At 37.5% G+C, this 25,011-nt stretch overlaps 2 protein-coding genes across 4 annotated transcripts; one reads left to right on the forward strand and one right to left on the reverse strand.

Moving 5' to 3' along the window:
• Positions 1 to 44: 44 nt before the first annotated feature.
• LOC112563012 lies at positions 45 to 5,724 on the forward strand. The gene is made up of 4 exons (XM_025236690.1): positions 45 to 263; positions 2,339 to 2,495; positions 2,684 to 3,113; positions 3,876 to 5,724. The coding sequence occupies exons 2-4, from the start codon at positions 2,348 to 2,350 to the stop codon at positions 4,693 to 4,695; spliced, it is 1,398 nt and encodes a 465-aa protein (XP_025092475.1). The 5' UTR covers positions 45 to 263; positions 2,339 to 2,347; the 3' UTR covers positions 4,696 to 5,724.
• Positions 5,725 to 7,148: 1,424 nt separating this feature from the next.
• LOC112561358 (signal transducing adapter molecule 1-like) lies at positions 7,149 to 25,005 on the reverse strand. Of its 3 annotated transcripts, XM_025233795.1 has the most exons (17): positions 24,869 to 25,005; positions 24,234 to 24,318; positions 23,930 to 24,005; positions 21,546 to 21,644; positions 20,279 to 20,364; positions 19,543 to 19,609; positions 19,066 to 19,120; positions 18,692 to 18,804; positions 18,408 to 18,493; positions 17,797 to 17,891; positions 16,704 to 16,789; positions 15,980 to 16,070; positions 15,695 to 15,749; positions 15,343 to 15,520; positions 14,587 to 14,705; positions 13,752 to 13,784; positions 12,046 to 12,159 (listed from the first exon to the last, which is right to left on the reverse strand). In XM_025233795.1, the coding sequence occupies exons 1-16, from the start codon at positions 24,909 to 24,911 to the stop codon at positions 13,781 to 13,783; spliced, it is 1,338 nt and encodes a 445-aa protein (XP_025089580.1). In that variant the 5' UTR covers positions 24,912 to 25,005; the 3' UTR covers positions 12,046 to 12,159; positions 13,752 to 13,780. The 3 variants fall into 3 exon arrangements, with proteins under 3 accessions (XP_025089579.1, XP_025089578.1, XP_025089580.1); XM_025233794.1 differs by lacking the exon at positions 13,752 to 13,784 and having other exon boundaries at positions 7,149 to 12,159; XM_025233793.1 differs by lacking the exon at positions 13,752 to 13,784 and having other exon boundaries at positions 7,149 to 12,198.
• Between the last annotated feature and the right edge of the window lie 6 nt (positions 25,006 to 25,011).

Here is a 25,011-nt window from a genome sequence, read left to right on the forward strand (position 1 = left end):
GCACGTCATTCTCACTTTGACGTCACGCGTTCTGCCGGTGGCTATTTATATCCTTCCTTCCCGTACATAGCAAACTACACAGACTAGCTTCGTGTTGTGATTGCTACAGTCGCCATGACTATTTTCACTCAAGTGTTTACGTGGATGTTTATTATGACACTCTAGCGTTTTCTTTGAAGATTTCCAATGATGCTAAAATAGAAATACAGAAAAGGAGTTTGAAATTTCGGAAAGTGGATGATGCGCAGCGGATCAAACTTCCGGTAAGCCACCATGCTGATAGCATGTGTGTGTGTTTGTAAGAGAGAGAGCGTGTAGTTTCCTTGAAACATTTGACTAGTCACACACTTTATCTTCTAAATGTTTATGGGTATGCCTACAATTTTATAAGAGACATAAAAATAAAGAAAGAGAAATATGTAGCATCACTATATGTGAGCTGTCGAGTGTGGTGTCGGGATGAACTACACTCACACACGAGCTCAAGACGCAAAAAGATCATGACAAGTGTTGACATGTCCATGTGGCAAAGGAGACAGAATCACTGTTGACTTCACGCTCAGCTGCGACAATTTATTGTTCAGCAAATCGCCCCTCCTCGTAAGCGTTTATGACGGGACGGGTGGTCAATGTGTCTGAACCATATGGCTATCAGAAGGATTTGTAAAATGTCCTCGAGGAGCTAGTCTAGATGTCTTTTGCACGGCTCGTGGTGAGTGAGCCTCACGAATCTTTTTGAACGACTCCGATGCTCTCTACCCTTAAACTTTCTCCTGAAGGTTCCAGTATGACAAGGAATTTACCAGTGTTGTCCATAGGAATGTTATTACCATGGGAATCCCATGGAAAACGTCCCAAGGTATGGGATGGGACAGGCATAAATTACCATGGGATGGGATTGAAAAATATGTCCCATGGACAACCCTGGAATTTAAGCTTTGGACACAGCCTGATTGTAAGTTCTACCATTACCTACACTGTAGTTAGACAGTAGTGCACATTCTTACACGACTAAATAAAAATTGCTTGGAAATACCTTTTTATGCTACCATAGTTTTATAAAATATTAAGCAGTCGATTATTTTTTCCCCCTGAAAAAACAAAATATCAGCTTTTTCACACGAACATTAACAAGAAACTGCTATGCCATTATTCGACTACTGTATCTGAAATGTGAACACACTTTGGATAAATCATACAACACAAAGATAGAAGAGTCTGGTCTAGAGGCATCTTTTGGAATATTCTGCATTCTATGGAGAGACATTATCATACATATCAGTAAAATCTCGCCAGAGACTGAGATCAGTTTTGTCAGGACAGCTGAGAGGATTTCCCTAAGGCATTCCTGCTCTGTTCTAAAACATTTTACCTCAGCATTCTAGTCCAGCACCTTAGAATCTTGAGATTTTATAAACAGTTCGTCCTAGAAAATGACAGAAACGAGAATGAATCTGTCCAGACATGAAGCAGATCTCTTAGTGAAGGGTAAAACATACATTGGAAGCATCTATATGTCTTCAGAACCTTGGTTAGAAAAGAATCATTTATCACCTGTGTGAGAAAGGGGCAATGGCGCTGTGGTTGGAGAACGTGGGGAAAAGCGGGACAAACTGGCTGTGAGAGACTTTCAGGATTCTCGCTCTCGTGTCCTGTTGCCGACCCCATTTCATTTATATATATATAAACCTTCACTATTGAGCTACGCAGTCTACAGTTAACTTGGCACCAAGCAATCTCAATCGCCGCTTGCAATGCACTTTGTAGATTCATCAATGTTTCTGCTCGACACCAAGGATACAAAATGCGGTTTCAACTAGGAGAAGCTAGTTTAAAATTGTAAAGGTTTTAAATTTTAAAAAAAGCACTCTCTCCCTTTACTCTCTTTCCTTAACTATTTCGTCTTTATTTTTTCTTTTTCTTTCGTCATCATCTCCATCTATAAGGACAACGAAATTCCCATTTCGGAAATTAATCTACATATTTCTTCATCGTAACGGAAATAAAGCCTCCGGATAAATATCTTTAGCCGCAGCTATGCTGGGGATCCGTTTCCGCTTTTAGAATCTGAAGTTCGGCGGACTTGAACACAGTAGGTATCGATGGTTCTGCTTCTTTATATCCAGTCAGTGCATAAAATCCCAGCAGACCTTCTAGCCATGGCTGTTGACTGTATGCACGAAGGGGAATCATTCATAGGCTGGCACCTGTTTCTAGTTGTAAGACCATGCAATGTTTACAGAGCCAAGTTAACAACGACGACGATGACCCAGATGACACTTTTCGTCGCCATGTTCACTACTGCGCGTGTATCCGTTACTTCTTTTCTTTTCTCCAGTGCAAGGAAATGAGGATCAGTGCAAGAATCTCCTTCTTCCTCCTGGTCTGTCTTGCTGCTTTGTTCATCCTCTTTGAGTGGGTAGTGTACATTCGGCATGTGCACGTGCGAGCGAAGATGTCGACTTCTGAGCTGCTTCAAGAAAGAGTCAATGAAAGTAAGAACTAGCATCTGATCTCTCGTCCATATCATCGCTTTATCATTTGTCATCACTTTTCTCTTACATCAAACATCTGAAAACGGTCACTGTGAAAGGAAGGAAGGAAAAGAAGAACACATATACAAGCAAAGAAAAATGATGGTAGCGGTCTGACACGTTTGTACTTAATTTTGTGTGTTTTAAAGCTCTTTCAAGCATCGATGCAGTTGAGGAGCGACAGGTCATAAACACGACCATGGCGCCTAACCTGACCTACGTCACGCAGGAGCCTAAAGACGTCATCCATCGGTCGGCTTATGACGAGATTCTCGCCCTGCCGGACAGAAACGAGTCTATTCGCCGACTGTTCGAGACTCACGACGTCAGTAACGAGTCGTACTCGCTTTTGTACGAGTATCACACGCGGGTAGCGCAGGCGCATTGGCAATGCCCGGAAATGACGCAATACATGCGAGGGCAGAGTAAGATCACAGGAGTCTTCACGCATGCGCCTTCACGTCTTGCCTACTGCTTCGTTCCCAAAGCGGGATGCACTTTCTGGATCCGAGTCTTCTCTTTTCTCAACAACTTTACGGGAGACGCTGGGCGTGTCCAATCGCCTTGGGAACTCAAGAGGTAACGTTCAAATCGTACTCATATAAAAAGCCAAGAGCAAAGACCAACATAAAAAATAAATAAACAATTTTGTAAATAATTAAAAGTAACTAATATGATCTCCTTTTCCACGGTTGGTGTTTTAAAGATGTCTTTTTGGTGATTTTTAGAAAAATCGAAATCTTTCATTAAGTAATCTCAGGCAATTGAAATTAAAAAAAAAATTAGTTTATTAGAGTTGATCGTACTTCTTGTGACTGCCACCAACGATCAGAATTTCTTATTGAAAGAAGCCTATTACAATTATTAATAACAGACAGATGTGCATACCATTCTTCTAAAAAAAAAACAACAAACAAACAAAACAAAAAATCCTAACTGAGCTTAATGGTAAATCAGCACAGTTTCCAAGCAAAGTTTTGAAACATAGTATTTCTTCCTTTAGAATCATTCTAAAGAGCAAATTGAAGGCAAAGTAAATAAAATACAAAACGAATCGCAGGATGAAAAACATTGTGTTGCTTTTCTGTAATGACACTTTGTTGATCACTAGTTTCATAGCATGTTATTTCACATTTTTTTCTCTCCTCTCTTGAAGGGATTTGAATGTCACGGTGGTAAAATAAATAGTTTTCTAAAAAAGTAAAATACTCCCGTCGTCGTCTGTCTCTGGACATGCAGGTGGCGCCACTAAATCCCTATTGTTTCCAGATATGCAGGTTCCTCTCTCTTTCTCAATTGGCTCTGGGCTAAAATTCGTGCTCATTTCTCTCTTGTCTCCAGATATCCCGTTCACAACAACCCACACTCCCACGGTCAGAAGTGGGAGGCAGTGGTCCAAGAGGTGCAGGACTACATGCGCTTCCTTTTCGTTCGGCACCCGTTCTCCCGCCTGTGGAGTGCCTACCTGGACAAGCTGTACCTGCCCGACTTCTGGCTTGAGGTGGGTGTGCCGGCAGTCGCCCAACTGCGCAACAGCAGCGCAACGGCAAAGGCCAAACGCTGCGGAAGTGACGTCACCTTCCGGGAGTTCTTGGAGTACTCCCTGGAGGAGAAGGAGCCGCACTGGGACCCCATCTTTAAGCGCTGCGATCCCTGCATCTACCGCCCCACCGTCATCGGCAACATTGAGACCTTCGAGAGAGACAGCCTCTTTCTGCTGCGCCGCATGGGGCTGGAGTGGGTGCTGAAGCACGTGGATCAGCAAGCGCAGGTGGAGCAGGAGCTGTCCACGCTCATCGTGTACAACTTTGACCTCCTGCACTCGCGCACCTACTACCAGGGCTGCCTAGACGACGATGGCATGGCGCGACGCCTGTGGGCCACCTTTCAGATGAACGGCTACATTCCCAACGACGCCAACTACTTTCCGCCATTCGCTAACGGCACCGTCGCTAACGATGCCTTTTTCGTGGACTCGTTCCTGAAACAGGTTCTGGACACTGTCAGGAAGGCATATAACCGGAAGGACGAACTGAAAGAGCAGAAACGACGAGCTCTTCATGACGCCTTCGACGCAGTCTCCAACACGTTGCTGGAAAAGCTCCTCGCGAAATACGAGTTGGACTTGTTACTGTTCGGGTTCAATGAACGCGACTTCTAGACTCAATTTCTTAATTACCTTGAATTTCAAGCAGGTGGTAGGCCATTCTCGATCAGTTCTTTGCACGAAACTGAAGCCAATCGAGATGGAGTCAGCACGTGGACTGGCTAGTTAGCAACAAGTTGTGACTAGTTATTAACGTGTAAATAGTGCCAAAGCCTACGTTTTGCTTATCGGGATAGGCTGGCAGCCTTTGATGCTGAGAGTTTAGGGAGTGGATTGAGGGGTACTACTTTGTAACCCGTTATAGCGGTAGCAAATAGCAGCGATATCGTCTTCATTTTGTTCGCTGTGATATACCAAAACTATACCGCCAGTTCACTTCTGGTAATGGATGCGATTGTCTTCTCTAGATTCTCCCAGTAGGTTTTTGGTTGTGAGGTGGCAGTTTTCTTTCGTCACTACTCGACTGTAACCGGCACACTGTGATATCACTCTTGGTCTTAGTATTAATCCATGTCGTCAGTATGAATGATTCAATGTCTACACCACACTGCATCATACCAGAACGTGAACCTAGGGTCATTGGTAAACATTTATGAATTCACAAAGTTCGAAAGATTGTGTAGAGATATTTCTTTTACAATGACTTTTGTTCGACATTTTGCTATTGTTAAGTTTTGTATTTAACCTATACTTACTGCTCTATTATTATCTATACATTCGTACTTTATTGTCTAGTTTAATCTTATTATACTTACAATATATAGTGTTGGCTGGTCACGGGTCGTCACGGCCAACATTTTGAGTCTACACTGAAGTCCAACGAACCTTCGAGCAACGTAACCCAAGTGTAGTGTCTCTTGTGTCAACGGAAAGTTCTAGAAATGCCATAATGACCATCACTAACAACACAGACACCCAGACGCTTACTTTGCTGCCTTTTTTAATATTTGAATGGTCTTCTGGAAGAAACGAAGAAAAAGCCACCAATCATCGCCGTCAGATGTGATCACGTGATATCTAGTATGTTATGTAAAGTAGGATATTCCGGCACCTGATGGGGCTGTCCACTGTATAACTGCGATGTTTAAAGAAAAACAGAATAGAATTTGTTGATGTTTATGGCTCGTTTAGCAAAGTTTTCTGGTGATCTGGACCGCCGGACGCAATTTCGTTTCGCTCGCGACTCGATCTGTGTGTTTGACTGTCACAGGGAGGTACCAGTATGTTACAGCATTTTTTTAACATTATATGCGTAACCGATTCCAGTATGTAATGTTCCAGCCATTATAGCAATCTTTAGTCCAGATGAGAGCAAAAGAATAATTATTAACAAGTTTTTCAAGCTCGAGAAGAGGAGGAACCATTAAGATGTTCCTTTCCTCGACAGTCCGGACCATCGATCAGTGCAGTTTAAACGCCATGTTCAAAGTTTCTTTCTGCTCCCGATATTTATTAATATTCATTTTTTTTTTTTTTTTGCAGGAGCAGTTTTTCAAAATTCCGTAGTGAAATAAATTGTTTTGTTTTCACTTGTCATTTCATATTTTGTATTACTTCTATAGGTGATTGGGGGGCTGTATATTTGAACAAATGTTTCTACAAGCTCTTCCCCCTACTTTTGGAAAAAATAGCAATCTTTATTCTACTATAATATTTCGACTCTACGTATGAATTTTGGACCTAGATGGACCTTAAGTATTATTATATGCTTAAAATTTGCTGATCATATGTGGATAAAATTTGCATCAAAGAACCCGTTGCAAGTTGTCTTGTTTTCCATGTTTTGGATGTTACGACTGCAGTCTGAGCTTGCGAGTCGAGCTATGTATATAGGTGCCTGAAGTCTTGGCAATGAAAGCGCTTCCCCGTAAAATGATGCCAATATGTTTATGATGCTGATTTGATTATGGATATCTATTTGTGTGTGTGTGCAAGACTGGAAAGAGAACATTTGCCAATATATATATTTTTTGGGGGGGAGGATAGTATCTTTATCCATCCAGTCCCAAAAATATGCACACCCCTTCCTCATTGCACTATTAAAACAATGTCTTTCTTTCCCATCAGATTAAAAAAAAACTTTACAGCAGTAAGTGTCCCAGCTGCCTTTCCAAGCCTGGTTCCGTCTTGACAGACTAAATATACTGTTCAGGTCTGTGCAGTCATCGCTTACCTAGCTCATACTCAACCTAAGCATTTGGGTCCGATTATTTTTAATGATGTAACAAGTTATAAACCTGTTTAAGATGCTTCTCGGCACAGATGACTACTCACGATTATCTCATGCAGTCAAATCTTTCTTTGAACCTACAATTGAATCTGTAAGACTGTAACCGCTGTTGAGTACATACATCTGACGTGTTGGATCCTGCCTCTAGTTAAATTTTATTCTAGAGAGATATACATAATCAAACACATACAGGCGCGCGTGCGTTCGCTTTCACTCGCTCAAATACCCACAGAAGCATTTACACACAGAATACACACTGAAGGCATGGCAAGCGGACAGCCAGTGTCAAGACAACTTTATTATCAGTATTCAATTACAAATACACGGCTACAAGAAATTCACATGAACGTTCACTTCTCTTCCATTGCATAATTTGTACTAACTGCTCTGGGTCAGCGTATTCGTCACACACTGGGTTAAAAAAAAATTATAACAGACCAAACAGACGGAGGACATCTTACGAACAACATAGCGATTAGTAAATATGTACATCACAGGAATACACCTCGCCTAAGAGTAACTTCGCGAACAACAATCAAAGAAACGAGATGGCAAAAGATCTCTTGCCCTACGCCCATCTTTCATCTTCGCGAGAGATAATCACATGGCATCGAAAAAAACGAGCTGCTCACCCTTGTGGTGCATAGCGCACCTTCACAGACACGACTCGCAAACGGTCTTGCCAATGTCCTTTCCGCAGGCATCGAGACGGTTGTGATTTTTTTTTTCTAAAGTTGGGGAAAGGGAATATTTTCGCTCATGTTTAGTCTAACACTAACCCAGCGTTTGCTTCGGACACTCACTTGGAATCACCGCTGCTTTGCTCAAAACGACGAGCGTTCACACGAAGACCGAAATGCGACCCATGAAGACATCAAAACATTTTTGTTGACTCGGATTATTCCGTACTTCTGCGCGGTGTACAGGGCATTTAACTAAAAGTGCCTTGATGCTGGCAGAATTTTCATTAAGTCTCAAAAGATAATGGGATTTAAGGCAGTGAGGTTGAAGACGTCAACAAACATAAGAACATGTCCTCACCCTCGCCATTTTCAACATGGCATCAATCATTTCATATTTAAAGTCTTTTAATTTTAAAACAAGTGGTCTATTGGCTTTTCAGAGTGGTGGCAAATTTTCTAGTGATGTGAAAAGTCATGAGCAAGACATGTCTCAAGTACCATGTTAAATCATACAATAATCATAAATACATTTATGCTTGAATAAACACACATCAAGTGACTTTCCTTGCTTCCCACTTACCAGACAAGCTGCCATTACGGAACCATCTTACTACACAAGGCAGCAATCTTCATTATAGTACACTGTCAACTAGGTAACATCCGCCTGTACTCTCAAGGCAGAAAAAGGAACCAAATGTTTAAACAACTTTAACCCAAATATGCACAACACACACACACTTTTTCTCTCACTCACACATCCAATCAAGGAAAAGCCTCGTAACTGTGAAAATGATGTAAAAAGGCTTACCCAATAAAATCAAGCAGCTGCTATACAACTGTCTTAACCCAAAAGGTTTATTTGGTATCAAGGGAGTACACAGCCATGCTGAACATTATGATCTGAATGCTGGACACCTATTCACTGGTACCAGATACAAATATTATTGTACATCAAAAAACAAAGCAACTTAATACCATGCTTCTATCACTAAATGGTTGAGAATCAACAGAAATTAAACCAGGTAGCAAAAAATTCATTATGTAAGCAAAAAACAGCTGAAAGGTTACATAAAACATATACTCATTTTTGCTTTATCTTTGAAAGACTTCACAGTGCACTTGCTCTGAGCATTATCACTTGCAACACTCAAATGATGATAAATTTATAAGCTACAGACATAATCTGATGATCATACACCCTGATCAGAGTTGCCAGAGTTGGTGGACTGCGTTTAAGTTGAGGGGGGTGGGGAATTAAAACTAAAAGTATTTCTCTGAGAGAACCTACAGAAGATGTTGTTCAAAATAAAGCAGGATGTCACACCTATTTCCATAGCTTGGAAGTGGTGATGTGAAGAACAAAAGATATAATGTGAAAGAATGAAGCATATAGTTAGGGTTGTTCAGGAGCACTCTCCCTTTCTTATAGGAGAGGAACAGAATGTTGTCTACATTTGTTTCTCTCGCTCACTATGTGTGTGTGCGTAAATGCTAAAATAGATCGAGAGAGGAAAGGAAGGAGCAACAAACAGTGCACACAATAACAAAGGCGTCCCAGCTGTTTGTATGCATACTTGATGGGAAAATCTTCATTGCCTTACAATATATATACACACACACAAAAACTAAAATTCACTTGCACAAACCCTTTCTCTCACAATTCTGTCAGGCACATTTGCATCATCAGATTCACAAGCTGAACTATATTCCCATCAGTTTTGTACTGAGATGTGTCTGGACCAATGATCCCTAACTATTGGGCAGGCTCTGCAGGCGCTTTTAACTTGCTGATGCCACCGTCCAACCCTCTTGCTAGCTGCCGTGTCGTACAACCAGCATGAAGCACAAAACAGGTTGACATCTACTTCCTTAGTTCAAAGAACTAAAGCAGTTCAAAAAGCATGCAATATTGGAACTTCATAAAAAAAAATATATATACATATAGTGGCATGACGTTACGAATACTGAAACACTCTTGAGTACCTATATAGCAACATGTTGGCTTCAAGCAGAGCCAGCTAGGGTCTATACAGTAGTTTCAGGTCAGTGGTCAGGACAGAATTCAAGTGACTTCTTCCATCGACAAAATGATGGAAACATAAGTGTAATTATATACAGCAACATCTGTTCAATGATAACTTTTGTGGAAATGGTCTCTCCTTCACCTACTTCTATACACATATATGACATACACAAATAAAATGCATGTGTCGTGTCTGCATCTGCAAGACCAGGAATGAATACTCATGCATGCACACACACACATACGGAGCTTACTGCAATATCATTCTATTCAGATCAAAAGAAGTCTACCCGCTAATGGCTGCACTTTTGTGCATAGAAAGCCATAATTGACCTGAAAAGGAAGTAAACTGAATGTTGCTAAAAATGTCCTCACATCAAACCAAATATTTTTGCTCTTTCTTTGCACTGCTGAACTATATGATAAGAGTGACTTTATCTCAAGATAAATTAAACTACCAAAAAGTCAATCATATTATCAAGAACATACTTCTCGTAATGCTTATTATTTGGGCATGCAGATGCTTTAATGGTCTGATTCACAAATCTTGTCACTAGAAATTTCGCCAAAGTTCTTTATGAAACCACTCAATGACAGTATGGATGCTTGCAATAAGCTGATAACTATGAACATGTGTGCACGCATACGAACACACCTACCCCCCCCAACACACACAGAAACATGCATTCCTTTAAGAGTACAAATGAGCAAAAAAAAAAAAAATTAAAAATTCATATTTGGATTTATCAGAAAAAAGAAAATACGATTTGTCATACCAATTATTTTTAGATTCACAATTATAGTCACCAAAGGTAAACTGCAGGCATATTTGGAAAGGATTTGAGGCATAAGAGAAAAACCTTAACCTTAGAATCACATTTCTCTGGTAAAATAGTTCACAAAGAAACAACCCCGCAACCCAACACACACATGCACAAAAACTAACAAAACACTGGGCTGATGATAAATATTGATGCTAAAAAACAACAACAAAGATGATAACATGGACTCCTTCCAGGGTTAACAGTAAGCCTGCACGTTCAGAAAGTTCTTTTATAATAAGATTTGGTTGTAAAAAAAAAATAATAAAAAAAAAAAGCATTGTCTCCTGCGTTCTTAGCTGAATATCTGAGGTGATCATAAATGAAGAAAAAATGAAAAGCCTATCTGCATGCTAGAGAGACTTTACAACAAAAAAAAAAAAATGAAATTAAAAGTGCTGAATGTAACTTTTCCACCTTCATAAATAACTGCTAGATTACTGCAATATTAAGAAGAGAAACGTGCATATAAAAACATGTCAAAAAGGTAGAATGAAATGTCCAGAGAGAAGATATCCTGTTCCCGATATGAACGTTGTACATATTGTGTGATGGTACTAGGAAACTTAATTATTTCTATTGAAGTAACATAACATTTCAATGAAAGAAAAATCTGTTTTGATGTTTTCCAGCCCATCTTTCTAAGCTTTTCTATCGCTCCACACATTTTATAATTTATAAAATAATACATGGATCTCAACAGCCCTTGTGATAATATTGCACATGGAGTAATGCACTGATACTTCATGTCACAAAACAAACCAGAACAATAAAATAAAATATTGTTTGTGAAAGCAGTCCTTCAGTTCAAATGCCTGGCACTTCTACAAAACCATCAGCATCTTTATGATTTAACAAAGCACACTCATCTTGCCATGAAATCCCAGATTTAATCCCCAAACAACATATATAGATTTAAACTGTTGCCATACACTGTTTCATGAACAAATCTGAAAAAAAAATCAATCATTTGCATCTCTATGGATGTACAAAGAAGGATTAACCTCAAAACACCTTTTTTCTGTTTAAATATGAACATGGTCTTCCTTGAACCCAGACAACCTACACCCAGTGCCTCACAAACTTCTGGAATACTTTGTGAATACCCACAGGGATAGAAATGTACAGAATCTATATATCAAGATAAACTATAGGGTACCAAGGTGTTTGTTTTAATACTAATTTTGCTAAAATATAATTAGTGTATGTTTCCAAAGATACCTAACTTCCAGAGACAAATTAATCAAATAGAATGCACAAAAAAAGCAACCCTCCTACCCCTCAAAAAAGAAAATCAATCCCCTACAACCAGTAGCACAGTACCACTCTACCCACCTATGTCCCCCAGCACTCCCTACCTCTTTTTTCCTTTCTTTTAAAAAGCATTCAGTCACCAATTATCCAGTCATACATACCAAATCCTACAAATACAGGTTTTCAGAAAAAGTATATCTCTTCCAGATACAATGTTTTTAAAGAAGTGGTTGTGCAGGTGGCTGGTAGGTCACAGTTGTTGGCATGGAGTGTAAGCTTTGAGAAGGTGCTGCAGTGTAAGTGTGGGGCAGAGTGGTCACCATGCTTCCATTCTGATATGGCTGTGGCAGCTGCTGCTGCATGGAAATGGGAGGCAAGCTCTGGCTGCCCACCATCACTGCTGATCCTTTGAGATTGTCACTGGAGGCAGCAGCAGCTGTCGCACCAGCAAGGGTGGTGGCAGGGGTTGTAATCATGGACCCCACAGCAGCATTGACTGCCGGTAGGCTGGAGAAGGAGGACATAGATAACTGTGGAGCATGGAAACTGTGGAATGCAGACATTCCAAAACATGTGCATGTATGCAACAACATCAAACAACAGCATTGGTGGTCACGTGGGTGCCATCCCAGAGGACACACATAGGTATTTAGATGGCAGGTCAGGCAGCATACCGGAGATTTAAACATAAAAGGTGGGATGCCAAGGACAATGCACCAGCCATCCAAGCAGGGCCGGTTCAGTGACAAATGAAAAAGAAAGAAAAAAAAGGAAAGGTTGGTCAAATAAAATTTAGTGAAAATAAACAATACATTTACAATAATTTGTAAATAAAAATAAGACTGTATGAAATATGGTAAAATAATAAGAAAGAGATACATGACCCAAGCAAATCAAACTGAATGATCACACAAGTCATTTCTAAGACATCTAAAAAGCAAGTAAAAAAAAAATCAACTGTTTCTCTTTTGCATCCCTTTTTGGAGGTCAGATTGTATTATCTGTATTCTAACAATGTAAACTAAGCAACGAACTACACTCAAATTTAATTTTTAATTTGAACTGTATTGTCCCTTATATGTCTTGGAATGGAGCTAGTGTATCTGTATCATTGCCTAGTTCTGCGCCATAAATAGTGCTTTAGCTCACATTACTGCTCTGTGTAGTACTAGATGCAGCTTAAGTGCATCATCAACTTCTGCAAGGGTCAGGCTTTCAAAAATATAAAGGTATGCATGCTTCATATATATATATACTTGGAAAGTTTGTTGCTTTATTGACCTGTACACATTTTGAGGGTTACAGTGTACTAATGAGATGTTAATTAACAATTATAGCAAATTAAGTTTAAAAAATATAACCGTCTCATTTCCTGAAGCCAAACTTTCTGTTTAGATCAAACTGTGCATTATAACAATTAGTACAACAAAACAAAACAAAACAAAAGATTACACAATAACAGAAAGAGTTTATAAGCTCACATAATCTTTTTTTATAAATAGCGACAAAGACTTGGTTACTTGTGAGTGTCAAGTTTGGTTATTAATTTCTGTGTCATTAAAATCAGGTGACACTGAGCTTATTCTGAAACTTTATGTTAGAAAGATATCTCCACTTTAAGGAGGTGACCTTTTATAACTTTGGCTGTGATTAATAATCATGTGACATGCTTTTCATTTAATAAAAGACCTGTTAGGAAAAGTACTGGTCCAACTTTCTCATGTGTTCCTTTTTTTTAAAAGGAAAAAAACAAAAGACTCTGACCTCTGCTCTAGTTAAGACAAATATGACCTTTAAGCATTCTTTTAGCTTTATTTAAAGGCCATTTCTGAAATCCTCACACTATTTCAAACATTTTAATGTTTGACAAAGAAAATGTAGACATTCACATAGATGTGTATCTATGGATTCAGACACTGAGGGGAAGATCAGTTAAGAATTATCACAGAAACTCAAATTATATTTATACCAAAGATGCCTTTTACTGTTAATGATACGATGGTGTTGATTCATGCAAACAAAGAATGGTAAATATACCACATGCTGTCTGCTCAATAAAAAACGAATAGATGCAAACCTCCTCATCAACAGAGTCTTACTTTTAATTCTCTCCATTTTCATCTCAACTTTATCTACAAAGAAGGGAGAGAAGGGTTCCAAAATATTTAGGAAATATCCACTACTTTAGGTTAATGCAAATAAAAAAAAATAGACAAGAATTAAACAACTAATTTATCACCATAAACTCCCATCATCATATAAGCCACTTACAATGCAGAACAACAGCAGAACTTTTGTAAAAGAAATAGTACTATATTAATATCATTTAACGAAAAAAAGTAAAATGCATGCATATTGAGTGACTGCACAAGGTGAAGTATTCATAGCTATATTTTAAACATTTAAAGGTAATATCAAGTGTTCTATAATGACCAATAAAGAAGCAGAAAGGCATGAACATTTATGAAGAAGGAATTCATTCAATATGTCTGGGAAAATCAGTAAAGATACAACTTAAACTTAATCTTCAGTCTTACCATGGCATTTAATAAGATAAAGTTAATTTCTAAAGAAAGCAAAATGGTAAATTATATATGTTTATTTAGTTGACAATGTGTATAATCCCTGATTGTAACTTTATTTAGGGCTATTATTTCATGACAAGTTTCAATTTTGTAGGAAAACACCACTGGTTTCAAGTCATCCTTGAACAAAGTCATGCTGCTAAAAAATTACTGTAGTTCTTTATATAAACAGAGAAAACTCAAAGAAAAATATATTTTCCATGCTGTTATGAAGATCTTTCATTTATTCCAGTACCTAGGAAAATAATAATTGGTTTTCATTGCACACCATTATATGAACTGCTCTGTTATTACTGACATCATCACAACTCTTAGGGATGCAGGCACACCTGTATGTAGCAGAACTCACCTTGAATAGTTTTGATTAGCAGGAGGTGGGGAAAATGTCTGAGCTGGAGGCTGGCTAATTGATGGTCCCGACCCTAGATGGCCAGGTGGTGACATGTAAGTCTGGCCATTATATGCAGGCTGTGGAAAATGGCAGTTATCAGAAATAAAGAATATAGCAATAAAAAAAATGAGCGTGAAACTCTGATTGGTAAGTTTCCTCAAAAGTCCATGAAACAACTTAAAAAAAGCAAAGCTGTATTGTTTAAATAAAATGCAGACCTTTTTGGCCCCACTTACTGCCCTGTAGCACAATCTTAACCTTCCCCACTTACCCACAAATGACATTAACAGAAGAAAGAATCTCGAAATTTTTTTTTTAAAATAAGTTTTGGAGAAGGATGGGCAAAAGGCCAGAAGACAGTCAAATGCAGCATCCACTTCTAACTGGCAATGCTGCCTGGGACAAAGACTATAAGACTGAGATAAAAAAAATAATTCTGTTCAGGAGATGGGTAGGGATGTGTGTGATTAGATGCTTTGAATAATGATGCACAAAGTTTCTATCTCAAGCATATGAAAAAAAGCTTAAAACCAATATATATATATACACAATAATATGAAATAACAGAACCAGTGCACTGCACTTGTAAATAAACTGTTACTTTATGCATTCAAAGCTGTGGAACCAGCAAAATATAATTCTGCAGTTATTGCCTACCATCTCAGAAATCACAAATGAACAAGAAGGAACATTTGGAAGTGGGGCCTTCCCTACCTGTCCCATCTGTGGCTGTGGTGGCAAAGATCCCATAACAGAAGGCAGAGATGCATAAGGAGGAGGGACATGGCTTGTTTTTGGAAAGCTATAGGCTGGATTTTCTCTCATTAGTGTATGGTACATCTGCAGGGCATCCATGACACGCTGATTCACCTCTACTAGTGCTGTATGCTTTCTGCGTGCAGAAAGCATTTTGACATCTTAATTAATAATAGAAGAACAATGTTTCAAATTTATGATCAGTGATTACAACTCAAAATTTGCATAATTTTCTTTCATGCCAATGTTGATGCCATATATGTTTGATGTTATTGGATGTTGTTACATAATAGAAGGGAAAATATTTTACCTGTCTATTTTTTCCAACTCTGCATCAATTAAGGGGCCCATTGCCTTGCATTGCTCTGAAGAAATAAAAATTATCACATTTAGCATGATGCACCAAACATAAATGGAGAAGCTGTACATTAATGCAACAAAATTATTGTGTATGGTATTGATAAGGCAGAGAATGAATCATAGAAATAAAACTTGACACATTTAGTTAACTGCCTTGAAAAGTTAAAAAAATGTTTACAAATTCAGAAAGAATGCATTTCTAGGCTAATACAAATCATATTTTGAAATGTCCTACCTTCTAGGCTTAACATCTCAGGAGTGTCAGGACATGTTTCTCCTGTGGGATCTGCATTCTGAATGAGGTTTAATACCTCATTTATCTTTGACTGCAAATGATTTAACAAATACCTGAATTTTATATACATCTTCCTAAAAACTCCTCTCAGCAAAATAATTAAAAACTGCTAGAAATAGTATTGCAAACTGAAAAACGCTACGAGATATGTAACATATGACTCAAGCAAATACAATAAGTGGATGCTCCTCTTTGTTCAGCTGAAAAGTGTAGACTGCTGACATATTTGAAGCCAGGGAAAGTTTCCAAAGTAGAAGTTATGAGTGCAAAAGGAACCTTACAACAATGCCAATAAAAGTGCAAAAATGCATCAGCACTCAGCATCAGCATGTTATAGTTACAGACATTATAATTAAAAAGATGTTGGCTCAAACTATTTTACTTCTGGCAGCTCTGGAAGAAGTCTTTGTGGTTTAACAACTGTTGGAATCCAAAGTAGGGTTGCAAAACATCCTCATGGAAACTTATGGAAAGAGTGGGAAGCAAGAAATGTAAAAAGGCAAGCCCCACTCCCCTACAAAAAGGTTCAATTGCTTTTTCCTCCAACCATTCTTGGCAAAACAAAGGTAAGAGTGAAGACAGGTAAAGGGGTAAAATGAGAAACTGTAATGGCTCAAATATTGTAAATGAACGAGAAAAGAAAAAGAGAGCTGGGATGAATCACCTCATCTATTTCAACTTCATCAGGAAGGGGCTCCAAAGTCTTCACTTCTACTTCTTCACTGAACTGTACAGACTTTTTCTCTTTTGCTGCAGAGAAAGAAGAGAGAAGTTGGGAAATAGGTTTAGATGATGTCAGTTTTACAGCAAAAATTTTATAGTAGTTTGATAAAATATTGCTTTATATATACATACCAATCTCATTATCTTGTGACCGATGTTTTGAACATCTTTAAGGGGTTTTTCAGTTGTTGATAAATTATTTAAATGGCATAAAAATGCTTGAGTACCTTCATGAAAGTTGCGACTCTAATTGATGTTTTCATCCAAAAACATACAATTATTTTAAAAATAAAGTTACACAAGAACAAAGTCGTACACCAAAACTCTTGGGTTTTGTAGAAATGAATTATCTAAAGGATAATGAAAGAGCTTGATATCTCAAGAGGTTTGGAGATATAAGCAGCCAAATATGGCACCACTCCCACATGAACTTCATAAACAAAGAAAATTGTCAACTTCAGCCCAAATAATGTTTCTACCGGGGTATCCTTCTTAAATAACCTGCAAAATTCTAGTGTTATAGCATAAGCCTAGCACAAATTTTTACATTAGAAACCCCCACCCCCCAAAAAACACCCAAACAAACCAAAAGCTATAAAAATCTGCAAAATGTTGACCCAGGAAAACTTGAAAATAACTTCAAAACTATTTACAGCTTAACCATTTCACTCATATAGTAAATCAATCTAGAGAAGGCAGATTCCAATAAAGTACACTGTCGGGCTTCATGTGATCACTGTGTGTATAACCAAGGCTCAAGTGAGCCATTTACAGTATAAGTGCGAGGCTTCAAAAGAAAATTGGCGAGGGTAGGTGTAAGAAATATTTATTTAGCATTAAAAACATATTTTTAACATAAAACACGTGGCCCTAACACATTCTATATACGAAAGTGTCAAAATTTGATGTAAATTCAACGAGGTCACTCTAAAACTACTATTTTCTTGACCTGCTTCTAACCATAATTTTGTACTTTATACGAAATAATTGAATCATAACAGTTGACTGGAAATGCATCAGCATACATAACTTACTTTCCTCTGGTTCAACACTAAGATCTGCAGTGACAAAGTTGGCAGGAAACAGACCTTCGCCACGATGGTTAAAACCTTTCCACCAGTTAGGATCACTTGAAACAGACGCAAATAAAACTTTGCTAAAATACAAAGTAAATATCTTATCTCCTAACCGACAGAAAGTCTCAGAATATCCTTTTCCTTTATCCATCTTCAATTGTGTCTCAGCATGGTGCATGTGTACGTATATAAAAGCATTGCAATAAAGAAGCATACAAATATCTCTTTTATGCAAACATACATCTACACACTATAAATCAATAACAGTAGGTGCTGTAAACTATCAAAAGCCCACACCTGTTAACAAATATAATAAAATATTTGAGCAAGTTTGACAAAGTCTTTAGGCAGCTGTCATAGGTTAAACATTCATTCATATTTGTCAGGTCTAAGAAACTTGCTGCAGTACTATTATGTTTAAGACAACACCTCTTACTAGCTCTGTCTAGAGAAAGCTGAAATATAGAAATATTCGAATACATGATTGCTTTCCTCTTCCCATTTTAAAACATTATCTTAACTTCTATTCAAAAGTGCTTAGTCACCAAGCTAATTCCTTTTTAACATACCTATCATCAAGAACACTTATTAGTTCTCCTCCTTTGAATGTCAGCTCATTATCCTCTGCAGCTTCAAAGTCATACAGAGCACGCACCTGTATTCATTAAAAAATAGCATAAATGTGGTGCACCATGTTATATGGACCACACCCCAAAGAATATCAGTCTCCTTGATATTGTAAATTGGTTTATATATTATTTTTTATACTTTGTTTTAGATTGATTTTTATAAATCATAAAAACTTTTACGTTTAAAAATCTAAAATAATGTGTTATTGCTTGTGCAGAAGTACCTTTCTAATTTCCCGAGGCCTGGATTCATGCACAGGTGGATAGCTGGAAGTGGGATACAAGGCTGATGTTTTGGGCTGTCCTTTATCAGCTTCTTGAAGAGACAGGGCAATGGCTGTAGGAAGATCAGTAAAGAAGTTAATTCTTCCTATCCAGTTCATACCACCAGATGCGAATGTCTTCATAGCTACAGCTCAATTGTATTGATTTGTTCTTATCAAATGAGTTAATAAAAACAATTAGCAAATGAAAAGCACATCCTAAAATTACCAAGTCACACAACAGATTTGGAAAAAGATAAAAAGCTTATTCCTGGCAGTTGAAATGAAATCCACATCAGCTGTAATATAAAGTTTTTCATAAAGAGTTTAATTACCTTTGGCTATATCATCCTCTTCTTTTGCCACTTGTGAAGGATCAGATGACTTGGGCTGCAAAACATAAACTAGGAATTTAGTATATAAAATATTCTGGCAATAAGTTTATTGTACTATTCCCAGATCCGAGAAACTTTTTGATGATTAGGTTAATAGCAGGAAAAATAACTGCACATGGCTCGGATTTTCCTTCACGCAAATCATCATTTAAGTTGTAAATTACTGCTCTGTGTCTTTGTGATTTGCTAGCACAATACAAAATACTTTTATACATGACAAGAGATAAATTTTTTTTTTCTTAAAGACTGTTTAGAGTATTTTTAAGTGGTGTAAAGAATTTACTCTTGTGGATCATTGAAAAAAGGGTAAACTTTTACTTGTATCCATAATTTTCCAAAACTAATTTGAAACAGTTTACTTTTATTTATACATATACTGATCATTTATGAAGTAAAACTATTTGTTGAGCTACTTACTGCGACATCTGGGTCAGAAAAATCTGCTCCCTCTTTCTTTAAACTTTCATAAAATGAGGGAATCAGACTGAGAAGACAAAGAAACATATTGATATTATATGGTAATGGAAAGCTCAAGGACAGAGGTTTCCTTTATTGTATTAAAAGCATAATTACAACAAAAATCATTTGGTACATCCTGAACTTTTCTGCAAACTGACATCGCAGGAAGAAGAAAACTATCCGCAAACTTTAACAGTTTGAAAAGGTTGGATCACATTTCTCGTTCTTAAAGTTCAACGAGTGGTACATATATAATTGAACATTTTCTTCTGCATTCCTTCTGACTATACTAAATCTTTAATTTGTGTATGGAGAAAGCATTGGGAAGAAAATTATTTTATCTACATGTTGTTTTAGTTTGGTTTTGTTTTACACCCTCCACAAAAAAAAAAAAAAAAAAAATGAAGAATGCTTAAGATAGATTTCAATGGGGGAAAGACTTAAAAAAAACGAGTGTTAAAAGAAATGGAAACACTTTTGTTCTAAACCCACCAAGACTCTGGTCTCAGTTGACTCCACTCACAAAAATAGTTAAAAAAGGAGAGAAAATTTACAGATTAAAAACAGCAATATATGCACTCACAATTAATTAATCAACTGAATACAACAAGCATCAATAACTGTAAAATATTTAAAGAAAAGAAGGCCCACACAAGTTAAAAGCCTACTTAATATAAGGACCAAAATTCATTACCTCAGCGCAGCATCATCTTTGAATTCTGGCATCTCTGCCCATCTTTTTATCATAAACTTCAGCTTTTGGGCAACTTTTGGATGGGCCTGCATTATAATATGAATAATGTCAAATGTATCTGGACTACGTAAGCATGAAAGTAAATACTGGCATATGTTATAAGCACAAGTACAGTGGAACCTCGGCTAACAACCACAATTCGTTCTGGAAAGTTGGTCGGTACCCAAAATGTTCGGTATCCAAAGCAATTTTCCCCATAAGAAATAAAGGAAATAGATTTAATTGGTTCCCAGCCTCTGTTGACTCTCTAATATATGAAAGTTACAGGCCACATAGCAGCACTTGTCCCTGGGTTTTTTTCTGCAAATCTTCGTAGATTTGCAGCGCCTTCTCACAAATAAACAACTCACCAATGTTAACATCTTCTGTTTCTAGTCTATATACACAAGCAACAACTTTTCTACTTCTTCCATTATTTGAGGCCTTTGCTTTGTTAAAGTACTCACTCCTTTCGAAACATTAGCTTCTTTAAGTCGAGATTGTCGACTTCGACATGCCGTATTAGGTGGCGATATTTGACACACACATGCCTCCTTCATACTTTGAAATCATTTCCTTTTTCAATTCAATTGTTGGCCGCTTTTCATTACCTTGCTGCTATTGCTCTTTTTTTGGAGCCATGATTGAGGGCTATATTATTAAAATAATGCACAAAAATAACTACATAAGAAGGATGTGCACAGATGAAGATAACGAACGACCAATCGTAACTGCGTCTCGAGCACAAGTGATGCTGGTCGGTCACGTGTGGGAGACATGGCTGTTCGGTATCCGATGCAAATTTTTTACGAAATTTTTGGTTGTTATCCAAAATGTTCGCTATCCAAGTCGTTCGCTAGCCGAGGTTCCACTGTATGATTTAGTAACATCAAATACACAAAAACATGAATTACTTTCAGGGCTTCTGCTAAGGCTAAATTCTTTGGGGTCCCAGGGACCCCTTCTTCAGATTTTAAAAGGGTCCCTGTTCTTCGCCCAAGTTTGAATGGGACCCCATTGACGAAAATTGAAGGGGTCCTCCGAACTTTTAATGCGTACTGTACGCAATTTTTTGCGTAAGCAGAAGCCCTGACTTTATTTCCTTTCCCACACTCTTTCTTTAAATTCTCATGCTACTATACGCCTAATAATTGCACACTTTCATACAGTACTAATCAATGCTAAATAACAAAAACAGGCATAAATAACAAAAAGAAAAATTGGTTACCTTCTGATTGATTAAGGTACGACACTCTGACACAAAGTCTCTAGAACAAATCTCTAAATGGAATGGGCGTCCACAGTTGTTCACACATGCGTCAAGCAACTGCAAAAAAAGAAGTAATAATATGCTTTTCTCCAAAATCCTTAGTTTTCTACTATTCTTCTACAGCTTGTGTTCCTGCTCACATGTCAGTATCAAAGGCATCCTAAACTGGCAAACCTACAAAAATAGTTTTAAACATACTGACTGTATTAACTTTAGTCAACTGTCAGCTATAGCCAACATGTGACCTTTTGTCCCTCCTGTTAACACTATAATGGATAGTTTTAGTAAAAATCCTAGATTCAGTGCGTTAAAGCCAGTTTACTCCTTAAATTAGCGTAAATATCAACAAATAAAAATATCCCCAAACACAGTTTAGGTAAAGCAAATTATTCCAGCATACAGTCTATTGTTGCATTCTAGACTTAATCACTTTTTACCCATTGCACAGAACCTGCTGTAAAACATAACATGAAAACATTTCGTTGCATAGTGTTACCCCTCCCCCACCTCTCCAAAGATTTCTTTTCGATAAAAGTATGATGGAACCATTGATCGCTGCTGTTATAGAGCATTCTGAAGGTATTTCATGAGCTCCTTCATTAGCGTTGATTAATTAAAAACAGTCACGAGTGACAATGAGAAGACAATTGATTTCATGACACTGCCCAAAACTGTCCTCCAGGAATGTATGCAGAGAGGATGTTGAAGGAGCAAACAGAGAAAGTTTTGGATAAGTAGTAACATCAAGGAGTAGACAGGCCATCAGCTGGGAGACCTAATGAACAAGGAGCAGAATAGGTCTGTCTGGTGTGCCTAAACCATTACTGCACCTCATCACAGGATTTCCAGGTATTAGGGATGGTGCCAAGTGACCTTATAAGGACCTTCCATGCATTTGTAAGGACCTAAGTGACAGTCATCGATGCTTAAGTTTTTCTCATGTAAAGTCGGAAAGAGGTATTATTTATGAACCTTTGGTCTTCTCTATGTTCTGAAATACATGTATTACTATTCTAGTAATAAATAATCAAAGAGTTAATTTTGATGCCTATCTGCCATATTTAGATAACTTAAAATGTCTCTTTAGCATGCTGATAACATACATCGTTAATTTTAATGTTCCAAGTTTTCTAGAAATCTAAGTAATAATAATTGCAAGACCTGAAAGCCATTCTTTGGTGTAATCAGCTCATGTCTCTCTCTTACTCTCTCTCACACATACTCAAAAGGGGAGAAAGAGAGAAACAGAGCTATGCATAGTACTAGACGATCAAGGCTCTGGTTCAAAAAGAGAAAGTTTCTAAAGACCTTTTGAAAGAAAAGTGTTTTTTGCAAATAGGGAGGGGCAACTAGTGTAGTATAGATGTGTAGACCAAACTTTTTTTTTTAATTAAGGTGACTACAAGGAACGCAAAGGCTTGGAGGAATGAAAGAGTGTGATCCTAATGCTAAACCAAAGATGGAATGAGTTGAAACTGTCAAGCATAGCAGTCCATTTATTTTTTTTAAACCTTTAATCCATAACACAAAGGCGTGTATCTTCTAGAAATACTTTCATGCGCTTCTTGTGTCCATCAATAAGCATGTGCTTCTTCAAAACACTTTTCCTCAATGACGAAAGATTCAAGGATATTCCGCAGGCAGCGCATCATGCACAATGTTTATCTTTAAAGTCTTTTATCAACCAGTCTTTATATTTTGCTTCATTAGCCCGTTCTCCTGAAAAGAACACTTCCCCGGCATTTTTTGAATCATCAAGAAGACAAAGAAATGTGGTCATCTGTCAAGACTAAAATCTTGCAAAATGTAAGTTCTCGTTGCGAACGAGACTTGGCAGTCGTGTGATTAAAATAGTGGTGTGGCGAAGAATCGTCTGTATTTTGCGCCAAAGTCAACTCCAAAAGTAAATTTGTTGAATTATAAAAGGCATGAAAAATAAATCTGTGTTAATATTTTATTGATATAAGGACTTGTAAGGATAGGTAAGGACCCTGAGAACCCTGCATCATGTTTCCCCAATGATTGGTAACACTTAAGTGGCACAGTGAGTGAGAGAGAGAAGACATTGCAGAAAAGTGAGTTATAGAAAGGAAGTGGCTGAACAGAGGAATTGGGTACAATTCTACTAAAGAGAGGGGAGTGGAACTGAGCAGAATGAACAAAGGGGACTAGGGTGTAAAATTGTGAAGTGATTTCATTAAATTTGGTGATAGGGATAGTTTAGAGCTATGAATTGGTTCAAATTAGGACCAGACATTGTTGACCCACCATATCAAATTTATTCCAAAAAAATGTGTGCATGACAGACAAATTTAAAAAAAAAACAAACAACAGATCATTACCGTCAAAGCCTGTTTGGCCACAAAAGGAACTTTATGATTCAGACGTTTGACAATGGACTTGAGACAGTCTCGGGCTCTGCAAATTCAAATATCATCTAATTTCAGTGAGACATCATATAAAACAATTTCAATGTGGCTATTATTTTTTATGCAAAGTTATGTTTCTTATATAAAAAAAAATCATTCGAAATTGTATCTCTCTATTTTTCTATCCTATCAGTTATGATGGAAGTGACTTTAACTTTTATTTTCTTAAAGGCAATGGCTAGCTCTTCCCAATCTTTGCTTGAATAGTCTGTCTTACCCATTTGGCTGGCGCCCAACTTTCTCACATATGTCGAGGATCAGACTCCAATCTTCACTTGTACTAAATTCATGTGTTGCCTTTTCTGAAAAATATATATATAAATTCTCAAAATACTGTTTATATCGTAGTTATCTGAACACGATTATATAGTAATTATTATATCTTTAGCATGTCTATATTAAGATATTGCTCTCATTTGAGTGAACAAAAATACTGATCACTGCACATCAGAAGTCTTAACATTTTAACATCAATATGTGTGTATGTGTTAAGGCTATCAAGAAAACGTCACAATTCTCTACAACCCCTACTGGTCAACTGACCATAAACGAATGACTTTCAACGGCAACAGATCCGTGTAATTACTTCATTCATTTTCATACTCGATGATTCTTCTAGACACATTTGTTTGTTACTTTGTTTTTTGAAAATCGTTAAACTTCTATTTTATTTTACACAGAATTTAAGGGTATTCTAATAACAGAGTGAAATCATAAATCCCAATGACAGTAATGATACCGACACAGCTTTCTCAGCTGTACTTCACCCCGGAAAATAACCATCGTCACTTGATCGGATGCCTTATAATTTACCTCAAACACGTTCTTTGACATAATTTTGGGTAAACTTACCGACTTCGGGGTCGAAAGGAGAAGCATTCGCAAAAAGAGGCATATTTCAATGATGACAACAATAGTATTCCTCTCCTCTAGCTTTACTCTTCACTTTCCGATTTTTAATTACGCATGCGCTAAAACCTTGACGTCATTGAATG

This window comes from Pomacea canaliculata, linkage group LG4 (genome assembly GCF_003073045.1).
Source record: "Pomacea canaliculata isolate SZHN2017 linkage group LG4, ASM307304v1, whole genome shotgun sequence".
NCBI classification, from domain to species: domain Eukaryota; kingdom Metazoa; phylum Mollusca; class Gastropoda; order Architaenioglossa; family Ampullariidae; genus Pomacea; species Pomacea canaliculata.